Source organism: Argiope bruennichi, chromosome 1 (genome assembly GCF_947563725.1).
Source record: "Argiope bruennichi chromosome 1, qqArgBrue1.1, whole genome shotgun sequence".
In the NCBI taxonomy this organism is placed as follows: Eukaryota; Metazoa; Arthropoda; class Arachnida; order Araneae; family Araneidae; genus Argiope; species Argiope bruennichi.
Genome location: NC_079151.1, coordinates 1,190,876 through 1,203,177, shown reverse-complemented (window position 1 = coordinate 1,203,177; position 12,302 = coordinate 1,190,876). Strand labels below are relative to the sequence as shown.

The window sequence follows — 12,302 nt, the reverse complement described above, 5'->3', positions numbered from 1 at the left end:
GCGGAACGGTTGCCTTTGAGCTTTAAAACCCGAGATGTCATTCCATATAATTGTGAATTCAGGATGTTTGAATTGGAAACGGCGCTGTCTCAAGTCCATGATACCAGTCCTGGGCCAGATGGAATCACATATAACATGCTTCGCCATTTGAATACCATTTCCCTTTCCAATCTGTTAATGCTTTTTAACAGAATATGGACTGAGCAGAAATACCCTTCACAATGGCGAGAAGCTATTGTGATTCCTATCTTAAAACCTGGCAAAGAACCATCTGTCCCTCTGAACTACAGGCCGATTGCTCTTACAAATTGCCTTTGTAAGACCTTCGAGCGCATGGTCAATGCTCGACTAATTTTCGAATTAGAGAAACATGGTTGCATCTCCCCATTGCAGAGTGGTTTCCGTAGAGGTCGCTCAACTCTTGACAACCTCGTATTACTGGAAACCGAAATTCGCAATGCATATGTCAGGAGAAACCACCTTGTCTCTATATTCTTTGATATAGAAAAAGCGTATGACCGAGCATGGCGCTATGGTATACTTTCTACCATTTTTAACTTTGGATTTAGAGGAAATTTACCCATATTTTTACAAAATTTTTTGACACAACGTACCTTTCGTGTTCGAATTGGTAATGTTTATTCTAATTATTTTATTCAAGCTGAGGGTGTTCCGCAAGGAAGTGTCCTCAGTGTCACGCTTTTTATTGTTCATCTAAGCCAAATTTTAAATAAGTTGCCTTCATCTGTTCAGGGAACACTATATGTTGATGATCTGCAGATCTCATGCCAAGGCAGTAATATGGATTTATTAGAGAGACAATTACAACACGCAGTAAATAAATTGGTAGCATGGTGCAATAACAATGGTCACACCATCTCCCCAGAGAAGAGTAGCTGTGTACACTTCTGTAGGAAAAGAGGCATTCATCAGGATCCCAATATTCAAATAAATGATTCACCGATTCCTGTAGTGAATGAAGTACGATTCTTGGGAGTAATTTTCGATCGAAAGCTCACCTTTCTATCGCATATCTTACACCTGCGAAGAAAGTGTGAGAAGGCGTTAAACATTTTGAAAGTACTCTCCAGAACATCTTGGGGTGCCGATCGAACCTCCCTTCTCCGTATTTATGAGGCAATAGTCCTCTCCCGAATAGATTACGGGTGCATGGTATATGGTTCCGCCCGTTCATCTGTTCTGAGGCGTCTAGATCCAGTCCACCATTCAGCTTTGCGTATCTGTTCTGGTGCATTTCGTACCTCTCCGGTTGAAAGCCTCTATGTCATATGTCATCAGCTACCCCTTTGCTTAAGGAGGCAGAAATTATCTGCTCAGTTTTATTTCAGAACTAAATCTGTTTCAAAACACCCCTTAAGCAATATGGCACTACCAGTAGGTCTGCGTCGATTGTATAATGCCCGTCCTTCGCACATACTTCCCTTTTATGATAGAGTCAAATTGCTGCTGCATGACTCGGATCTCAAAGACGTTCATATTAAAGCAGTTGATTCCTTTTGCTTCCCTCCCTGGGATATCCCGCGTTTTTCCTTTTTGAACCCCTTTACAGGATTCGATAAATCTTTAACTGCACATGTTGTTTTTCAGCAGCTGTTTTTATATCACCGCCATCAGTATTCATCTTTTGTACCTATTTTCACGGACGGCTCGAAAACAGATGGACATGTTGGATGTGGCATTGTGTTTCCATCTGAGACATTGAGTCACCGTCTTCATAATTGTTGTTCCGTTTATACTGCTGAGTTAATGGCAATTTTCTGTGCTCTTCAGAAAATTTCGGCTGCTACTCAGCATAATATCATTATTTATTCTGATAGCATGAGTGCTCTGAAAGCACTTTCTAATTATCACAACAGAATGAATCCAATTGCTATTCGAATTTTGTTTATGTTGCGTGTATTAGAACAAGCTGGTCTAAGCATCTTATTTTGTTGGGTTCCTAGTCACGTGGGCATTTTAGGGAATGAGAAAGCAGATTCAGCTGCAAAATCTGCTTCGACATTTATGATCAAAGGACTTCCGTTTTGCGACGTTAAACTGTCTCTTAACTGCAGCATTTTATCTACCTGGCAAAAGTCATGGGATCTGCAGATCCATAATAAATTACATTTCATCTAACCGAAAATTAATTTGTGGCCAGTTAACACTATACGAGAGGCTGATGTCAAATTGACTCGCCTCCGTATAGGACATACTCGTTACACACACAGGCACCTCATTTTTGGCGAGACGGCTCCAAAGTGTCTCACGTGTTGTGTAGATTTTACAATAAATCACATTTTAATTGAATGCCCATGTTTTAATTCCTTCCGTCTACACTTTTTTAAGTCTTCGTCATTGACTTTGCAGGACCTGGTGGGAGAGAAATTCCACCCAAACATTTTTAAATTTTTAAAAACTATCGGTTTTTATATTTGTATCTAGTGCTTTTTAACTAATGCTAACGCTTGATTTTTTTTTTTTTTACATCGATAAATTGTAGCGTTTTTATCGAAACAGTGTTCCATATAGAACTATAACCATTCTTGCACATTAATTTTCTGCATGTGTATTTGGATACCTTTCGATTTATATTTTAACATGTGTGCTTTTACTGTCTGTCCTATCATCTTACCATTTGCTTGGCGCAGCATGGTCAAAAATGGCTTTTGCGCCAAAAAAAAATCAAACCAAACCTGGTTTTAAAAGCACAATGCTAAGAAGATTAATAGATTCTGCGCATGTGCGGGAACTTGATTCTTAAAATTCCGATAAAATATAGAAATATTTTAAATTTATAATATAGTTTTGAAATATATTATTTGGAATTATTCATAGTAACTCTATGAATAATGGAGAAATAAAGATAAAATTTATTTAAAAAAAAGAAAAATTATAAATTATTGGTCGATATCGAGATTCGAACAGAAGACCAGCAAAATACAATGACACACCCTGCCGATCTAGCCACCAAGACTCGTTCCTCGAGAGCTTCTGAAGGGTCAAAGATTCTCATTACGACTCGGCAATAAGTTTTAAGTATTTTGTAAATCTGATTTTAAAAGCACAATGCTAAGATAATTAATAGATTCTGCGCATGTGCGGGAACTTGACTCTTAAAATTCCGATAAAATATAGAAATATTTTAAATTTATGATATTATTTTGAAATATATGATTTGGAATGATTCATAGTAACTCTATGAATAATGGAGAAATAAAGATAAAATTTATTTAAAAAAAAGAAAAATTATAAATTATTTGTCGATCTCGAGATTCGAACAGAAGACCAGCAAAATACAATGACACACCCTGCCGATCTAGCCACCAAGACTCGTACCTTGAGAGCTTCTGAAGGGTCAAAGATTCTCATTACGACTCGGCAATAAGTTTTAAGTATTGTGTAAATCTGGTTTTAAAAGCACAATGCTAAGATAATTAATAGATTCTGCGCATGTGCGGGAACTTGACTCTTAAAATTAAGATAAAATATAGAAATATTTTAAATTTATGATATTATTTTGAAATATATGATTTGGAATGATTCATAGTAACTCTATGAATAATGGAGAAATAAAGATAAAATTTATTTAAAAAAAAGAAAAATTATAAATAATTTGTCGATCTCGAGATTCGAACAGAAGACCAGCAAAATACAATGATACACCCTGCCGATCTAGCCACCAAGACTCGTACCTCGAGAGCTTCTGAAGGGTCAAAGATTCTCATTACGACTCGGCAATAAGTTTTAAGTATTGTGTAAATCTGGTTTTAAAAGCACAATGCTAAGATAATTAATAGATTCTGCGCATGTGCGGGAACTTGACTCTTAAAATTCCGATAAAATAAAGAAATATATTAAATTTATAATATTGTTTTGAAATATATGATTTGGAATGATTCATAGTAACTCTATGAATAATGGAGAAATAAAGATAAAATTTATTTAAAAAAAAGAAAAATTATAAATTATTTGTCGATCTCGAGATTCGAACAGAAGACCAGCAAAATACAATGACACACCCTGCCGATCTAGCCACCAAGACTCGTACCTCGAGGGCTTCTGAAGGGTCAAAGATTCTCATTACGACTCGGCAATAAGTTTTAAGTATTGTGTAAATCTGGTTTTAAAAGCACAATGCTAAGAATATTAATAGATTCTGCGCATGTGCGGGAACTTGACTCTTAAAATTCCGATAAAGTATAGAAATATTTTAAATTTATAATATTGTTTTGAAATATATGATTTGGAATGATTCATGGTAAATCTATGAATAATGGAGAAATAAAGACAAAATTTATTTAAAAAAAAGAAAAATTATAAATTATTTGTCGATCTCGAGATTCGAACAGAAGAACAGCAAAATACAATGACACACCCTGCCGATCTAGCCACCAAGACTCGTACCTCGAGAGCTGATGAAGGGTCAAAGATTCTCATTACGACTCGGCAATAAGTTTTAAGTATTGTGTAAATCTGGTTTTAAAAGCACAATGTTAAGAATATTAATAGATTCTGCGTATGTGCGGGAACTTGACTCTTAAAATTCCGATAAAATATAGAAATATTTTAAATTTATAATATTGTTTTGAAATATAAGATTTGGAATGATTAATAGTAACTCTATGAATAATGGAGAAATAAAGATAAAATTTATTTAAAAAAAAGAAAAATTATAAATTATTTGTCGATCTCGAGATTCGAACAGAATACCAGCAAAATACAATGACACACCCTGCCGATCTAGCCAACAAGACTTGTACCTCGACAGTTTCTGAATGGTCAAAGACTCTTATTACGACTCGGCAATAAGTTTTAAGTATTGTGTAAATCTGGTTTTCAAAGCACAATGCTAAGAAGATTAATAGATTCTGCGCATGTGCGGGAACTTGATTCTTAAAATTCCTATAAAATATAGAAATATTTTAAATTTATAATATTGTTTTGAAATATATGATTTGGAATGATTCATAGTAACGCTATGAATAATGGAGAAATATAGATAAAATTTATTTAAAAAAAAGAAAAATTATAAATTATTTGTCGATCTCGAGATTCGAACAGAAGACCAGCAAAATACAATGACACACCCTGCCGATCTAGCCACCAAGACTCGTACCTTGAGAGCTTCTGAAGGGTCAAAGATTCTCATTACGACTCGGCAATAAGTTTTAAGTATTGTGTAAATCTGGTTTTAAAAGCACAATGCTAAGATAATTAATAGATTCTGCGCATGTGCGGGAACTTGACTCTTAAAATTAAGATAAAATATAGAAATATTTTAAATTTATGATATTATTTTGAAATATATGATTTGGAATGATTCATAGTAACTCTATGAATAATGGAGAAATAAAGATAAAATTTATTTAAAAAAAAGAAAAATTATAAATTATTTGTCGATCTCGAGATTCGAACAGAAGACCAGCAAAATACAATGACACACCCTGCCGATCTAGCCACCAAGACTCGTACCTCGAGAGCTTCTGAAGGGTCAAAGATTCTCATTACGACTCGGCAATAAGTTTTAAGTATTGTGTAAATCTGGTTTTAAAAGCACAATGCTAAGATAATTAATAGATTCTGCGCATGTGCGGGAACTTGACTCTTAAAATTCCGATAAAATATAGAAATATATTAAATTTATAATATTGTTTTGAAATATATGATTTGGAATGATTCATAGTAACTCTATGAATAATGGAGAAATAAAGATAAAATTTATTTAAAAAAAGAAAAATTATAAATTATTTGTCGATCTCGAGATTCGAACAGAATACCAGCAAAATACAATGACACACCCTGCCGATCTAGCCACCAAGACTCGTACCTCGAGAATTTCTGAATGGTCAAAGACTCTTATTATGACTCGGCGATAAGTTTTAAGTATTGTGTAAATCTGGTTTTAAAAGCCCCCTCAGGGGCTCACCTACTATAGGTGAGTACGGGTGTCCCAATCCCGAGGTACCCAGGGATCTATACTCCCTTTATGTTTATACTCCTCTTCGCCTTCTGCTGTCTGCTATGTCTTTCCTTCCCTCGACGGCAAGCGAGGGAGCTCTCCATGAGAAGCTGTCGCCGCACTGTTTGCTTCTTGCTTCTCATGGACAGCCAATGTCCCACGTGTTGGCCGTGCGTGGCGACCCATTTGAAAGACGGGTGGTGCACTGTGGTCCCCGGTGTATCAATCGGCTGGTACCTAGTCACCTGAGTGGCTAGTCTGCTAGGGATCAAGCAAAGGGGTTACTGCTTGGGCTTGGCGTTAAGGGTGGTCACTGTCCCCGGGGGTAACTCCGAGCGTATAGGTTCCGGCTAGCACCAAGGTAAGTGCCGAGGCTGGGAATGGCCAGAGCCGGTGGCTGCCTTTCCTTGTTGGGCTCCGTGGTGGGCGGTGCCGTCGGGCCCGAATCATTCACCATATCGCATGGCTCCTCCCAAAAAGGGTCCCTTCAGTGGGCGTCATAAAGCACCAGTTTCTTCAAATTCTTACCATTTTGATAGTTTTTTTGTTGTAAAGCGGATCTCTAATGCTAACGAATCATTCGATAATGTATCACCATTTCTTGTTCAGAAGGCTGTAACTGGAACAGTTGGCGGTGTAACATCAATAAAAAAAATGCGCTCTGGGGACTTGCTTGTTGAGGTTAATTCTCGGAAGCAAGCCCAGCAGATACAAAAAATTAAAAATTTAGCTACAATACCGGTTACTGTTAATCCACATCAATCTTTGAACACCTCTAAAGGTGTGATTACCTGTGGGGAATTGCTAAATGTTTCCTTGGAGGTAATTATTGCAGAAATGAAACCGCAGGGTGTCACGAATGTTCGCCGCATCACTCTTCGGCGTGATGGAGAACTTCTGGAGGCAAAACATCACATTTTAACGTTCAATACACCTAAACTGTCAGAATTTGCTTATGCCGGCTACATCAGACTACCAGTCCGTCCATATATACCAAACCCTCTGAGATGTTTCCATTGCCAGCGCTTTGGACATTCTAAAATGAATTGCCGCGGGTCATTAACATGTGCCCGTTGTGCAGGTAAAGGGCATGACAGCCAGCAATGTTCCGCACAGGAAAAGTGTGTGAACTGCAGTGGCAATCACCCTTCTTATTCTCGATCATGCCCGCGCTGGATACTAGAGAAACAAATCACTACTGTTAAGTTCAAAGAAGATATTACGTATCCCGAAGCCTGGCGTAAGGTTCAAGCGCAAACGCCTACTCCTGGTAAGAGTTATGCTTCTGTACTTCAAAGCACCTATTGTTCAAACTGCTCCTGTGCAAATTGTGTGAAAAACTCTAAAAAATACAAACCACCTGAAAAACTTACAGATTCCGATTCTGAAAAATCAATTAATGATACTTCTGACACTCCTAAGGTTGTAAAAACAAAGTCTAAACGCAAAAAACAAAGCTCACTAACATTAAAACTTGCAAAACGCGGTCTTTCGCAAAAAGATTTACCTCTGAAATTAAAAAAATCAACCTCCAAAAATTCCGTCGCTTTGGGAATGGCGATGCAGGGTAATGTCCACAAGGATTTAACAACGATCTTTGGGGATAAGTTGCATAGCCCTGATATAAAATTACATCCCTCTGAGGATGAAGATGAGCTTGATATGAGTTGCGATGATCCGGACACTCAGACTAATGCCTCTGTTCTTTCTCCAGCCAAACATATATCTTAATGGGTACCTTCGTTTCTTGGAATTGTCGCGGCATCCGGTCCAAATTGCAGGATATCAAGTCCATTATTAACAATTTTCATCCTGTCTGTTTCGGTGTTCAGGAGACCTTCTTGACACCCAACGTTCCACTAAAATTACGCGGATATAACTGTGTTCGGAAAGATGCAGGCACTGAATCTCATGGTTCTGGAGGTGTCTGCATCTTTACTTCAAACCTTTATCCGAGCACTCCTCTTATGTTGCATACATCTCTTCAGGCTGTGGCTGTGCAGGTCCATATACGATCTTTGGTCACAGTCTGCTGTATTTATCTTCCGCCACATGATATAATACGTCAACAAGACCTTGACACATTAGTGGATCAACTTCCTTCGCCTTTTATTATAATCGGCGATTTCAACGGACATAGTACTTTGTGGGGCTCGGTTAGTACAAACTCTCGTGGGCAGCAGATTGAACAGTTTATTGCTAACAACTGTCTCTGTCTGCTCAATAATGACGAGCAAACGTACTTCCATGCCCCCACACGTAGCTTCCACTGTCTTAACCTGGCCATATGCTCTCCTGAACTGCTACCGATGTTGAATTTGACAGTTGGAGAGGATCTGCACAATAGCGATCACTTTCCCCTAATACTCTCCCACACTGATAGCGGTAGTGCGACTATTTGTCCCCCGCGTTTTCTATTCCAGCGGGCAGACTGGAATACATTTTCACAACTAGCGGTTATCAATGAGGCTATGGTCAGTGATACAGATATTTCAAAAGCAATACAAAATGTGATTGATACGATAATAAATGCCGCAAACACCACCATTCCGAAAACATCCCCACGTTTAAGAAAATTTCGTAGACCGTGGTGGAATAAAGCCTGTCGCGACAGCCATAAGAAACAGAAAAAATCATGGAATCTATTTAGAAGGTACCCGACGACTGAGAACTTGGTCGCTTTTAAGAAAGCCAAAGCGCTTGCACGTCGCATTCGCCGCCGCAGTCAGAGAGAATCATGGACTAAATTTGTTTCATCCATCACGTCCTCTACTACCAGTAAACTTTTATGGAAAAAGGTAAAGGCTGCTAATGGGATCTATAATGAAACTTCTATTCCAGTTTTAAAAACTGGTAATATGATGTATTCGGACCCATTAGACGTTGCTAACATTCTTGGCCAATCGTTTGCACAAGTTTCCGCAACTGATTCTTACAGCCCTGAGTTTCTGGCAATTAAGAATCGCGCGGAACGGTTGCCTTTGAGCTTTAAAACCCGAGATGTCATTCCATATAATTGTGAATTCAGGATGTTTGAATTGGAAACGGCGCTGTCTCAAGTCCATGATACCAGTCCTGGGCCAGATGGAATCACATATAACATGCTTCGCCATTTGAATACCATTTCCCTTTCCAATCTGTTAATGCTTTTTAACAGAATATGGACTGAGCAGAAATACCCTTCACAATGGCGAGAAGCTATTGTGATTCCTATCTTAAAACCTGGCAAAGAACCATCTGTCCCTCTGAACTACAGGCCGATTGCTCTTACAAATTGCCTTTGTAAGACCTTCGAGCGCATGGTCAATGCTCGACTAATTTTCGAATTAGAGAAACATGGTTGCATCTCCCCATTGCAGAGTGGTTTCCGTAGAGGTCGCTCAACTCTTGACAACCTCGTATTACTGGAAACCGAAATTCGCAATGCATATGTCAGGAGAAACCACCTTGTCTCTATATTCTTTGATATAGAAAAAGCGTATGACCGAGCATGGCGCTATGGTATACTTTCTACCATTTTTAACTTTGGATTTAGAGGAAATTTACCCATATTTTTACAAAATTTTTTGACACAACGTACCTTTCGTGTTCGAATTGGTAATGTTTATTCTAATTATTTTATTCAAGCTGAGGGTGTTCCGCAAGGAAGTGTCCTCAGTGTCACGCTTTTTATTGTTCATCTAAGCCAAATTTTAAATAAGTTGCCTTCATCTGTTCAGGGAACACTATATGTTGATGATCTGCAGATCTCATGCCAAGGCAGTAATATGGATTTATTAGAGAGACAATTACAACACGCAGTAAATAAATTGGTAGCATGGTGCAATAACAATGGTCACACCATCTCCCCAGAGAAGAGTAGCTGTGTACACTTCTGTAGGAAAAGAGGCATTCATCAGGATCCCAATATTCAAATAAATGATTCACCGATTCCTGTAGTGAATGAAGTACGATTCTTGGGAGTAATTTTCGATCGAAAGCTCACCTTTCTATCGCATATCTTACACCTGCGAAGAAAGTGTGAGAAGGCGTTAAACATTTTGAAAGTACTCTCCAGAACATCTTGGGGTGCCGATCGAACCTCCCTTCTCCGTATTTATGAGGCAATAGTCCTCTCCCGAATAGATTACGGGTGCATGGTATATGGTTCCGCCCGTTCATCTGTTCTGAGGCGTCTAGATCCAGTCCACCATTCAGCTTTGCGTATCTGTTCTGGTGCATTTCGTACCTCTCCGGTTGAAAGCCTCTATGTCATATGTCATCAGCTACCCCTTTGCTTAAGGAGGCAGAAATTATCTGCTCAGTTTTATTTCAGAACTAAATCTGTTTCAAAACACCCCTTAAGCAATATGGCACTACCAGTAGGTCTGCGTCGATTGTATAATGCCCGTCCTTCGCACATACTTCCCTTTTATGATAGAGTCAAATTGCTGCTGCATGACTCGGATCTCAAAGACGTTCATATTAAAGCAGTTGATTCCTTTTGCTTCCCTCCCTGGGATATCCCGCGTTTTTCCTTTTTGAACCCCTTTACAGGATTCGATAAATCTTTAACTGCACATGTTGTTTTTCAGCAGCTGTTTTTATATCACCGCCATCAGTATTCATCTTTTGTACCTATTTTCACGGACGGCTCGAAAACAGATGGACATGTTGGATGTGGCATTGTGTTTCCATCTGAGACATTGAGTCACCGTCTTCATAATTGTTGTTCCGTTTATACTGCTGAGTTAATGGCAATTTTCTGTGCTCTTCAGAAAATTTCGGCTGCTACTCAGCATAATATCATTATTTATTCTGATAGCATGAGTGCTCTGAAAGCACTTTCTAATTATCACAACAGAATGAATCCAATTGCTATTCGAATTTTGTTTATGTTGCGTGTATTAGAACAAGCTGGTCTAAGCATCTTATTTTGTTGGGTTCCTAGTCACGTGGGCATTTTAGGGAATGAGAAAGCAGATTCAGCTGCAAAATCTGCTTCGACATTTATGATCAAAGGACTTCCGTTTTGCGACGTTAAACTGTCTCTTAACTGCAGCATTTTATCTACCTGGCAAAAGTCATGGGATCTGCAGATCCATAATAAATTACATTTCATCTAACCGAAAATTAATTTGTGGCCAGTTAACACTATACGAGAGGCTGATGTCAAATTGACTCGCCTCCGTATAGGACATACTCGTTACACACACAGGCACCTCATTTTTGGCGAGACGGCTCCAAAGTGTCTCACGTGTTGTGTAGATTTTACAATAAATCACATTTTAATTGAATGCCCATGTTTTAATTCCTTCCGTCTACACTTTTTTAAGTCTTCGTCATTGACTTTGCAGGACCTGGTGGGAGAGAAATTCCACCCAAACATTTTTAAATTTTTAAAAACTATCGGTTTTTATATTTGTATCTAGTGCTTTTTAACTAATGCTAACGCTTGATTTTTTTTTTTCATCGATAAATTGTAGCGTTTTTATCGAAACAGTGTTCCATATAGAACTATTACCATTCTTGCACATTAATTTTCTGCATGTGTATTTGGATACCTTTCGATTTATATTTTAACATGTGTGCTTTTACTGTCTGTCCTATCATCTTACCATTTGCTTGGCGCAGCATGGTCAAAAATGGCTTTTGTGCCAAAAAAAAATCAAACCAAACCTGGTTTTAAAAGCACAATGCTAAGAAGATTAATAGATTCGGCGCATGTGCGGGAACTTGATTCTTAAAATTCCGATAAAATATAGAAATATTTTAAATTTATGATATTGTTTTGAAATGTATGATTTGGAATGATTCATAGTAACTCTATGAATAATGGAGAAATAAAGATAAAATTAATTTAAAAAAAAGAAAAATTATAAATTATTTGTCGATCTCGAGATTCGAACAGAATACCAGCAAAATACAATGACACACCCTGCCGATCTAGCCACCAAGACTCGTACCTCGAGAGTTTCTGAATGGTCAAAGATTCTCATTACGACTCGGCAATAAGTTTTAAGTATTGTGTAAATCTGGTTTTACAAGCACAATGCTAAGAATATTAATAGATTCTGCGCATGTGCGGGAATTTGACTCTTAAAATTCCGATAAAGTATAGAAATATTTTAAATTTATAATATTGTTTTGAAATATATGATTTGGAATGATTCATGGTAAATCTATGAATAATGGAGAAATAAAGATAAAATTTATTTAAAAAAAAAGAAAAATTATAAATTATTTGTCGATCTCGAGATTCGAACAGAAGACCAGCAAAATACAATGACACACCCTGCCGATCTAGCCACCAAGACTCGTACCTCGAGAGCTTCTGAAGGGTCAAAGATTCTCATTACGA

General features: G+C 37.8%; 3 protein-coding genes across 3 annotated transcripts; all 3 read left to right on the top strand.

Annotated features, from left to right (window-relative positions):
• The first annotated feature begins 1,170 nt into the window (after positions 1-1,170).
• Positions 1,171-2,139, top strand: LOC129961966 (uncharacterized). Its single transcript, XM_056075619.1, has one exon. It carries the CDS (start codon positions 1,171-1,173, stop codon positions 2,137-2,139), a length of 969 nt encoding a protein of 322 aa, XP_055931594.1.
• A 4,477-nt stretch (positions 2,140-6,616) lies between these two features.
• Positions 6,617-7,693, top strand: LOC129961959 (uncharacterized). Its single transcript, XM_056075612.1, has one exon. It carries the CDS (start codon positions 6,617-6,619, stop codon positions 7,691-7,693), a length of 1,077 nt encoding a protein of 358 aa, XP_055931587.1.
• Positions 7,694-10,098: 2,405 nt separating this feature from the next.
• On the top strand, positions 10,099-11,067 carry LOC129961950 (uncharacterized). Its single transcript, XM_056075601.1, has one exon. The coding sequence runs from the start codon at positions 10,099-10,101 to the stop codon at positions 11,065-11,067; it is 969 nt and encodes a 322-aa protein (XP_055931576.1).
• Positions 11,068-12,302: the final 1,235 nt, after the last annotated feature.

Coding starts and splice junctions, on each gene's coding strand:
- LOC129961966 (XM_056075619.1), top strand. CDS start 1,171: ATGGTATATGGTTCCGCCCGTTCATCTGTTCTGAGGCGTCTAGATCCA.
- LOC129961959 (XM_056075612.1), top strand. CDS start 6,617: ATGCGCTCTGGGGACTTGCTTGTTGAGGTTAATTCTCGGAAGCAAGCC.
- LOC129961950 (XM_056075601.1), top strand. CDS start 10,099: ATGGTATATGGTTCCGCCCGTTCATCTGTTCTGAGGCGTCTAGATCCA.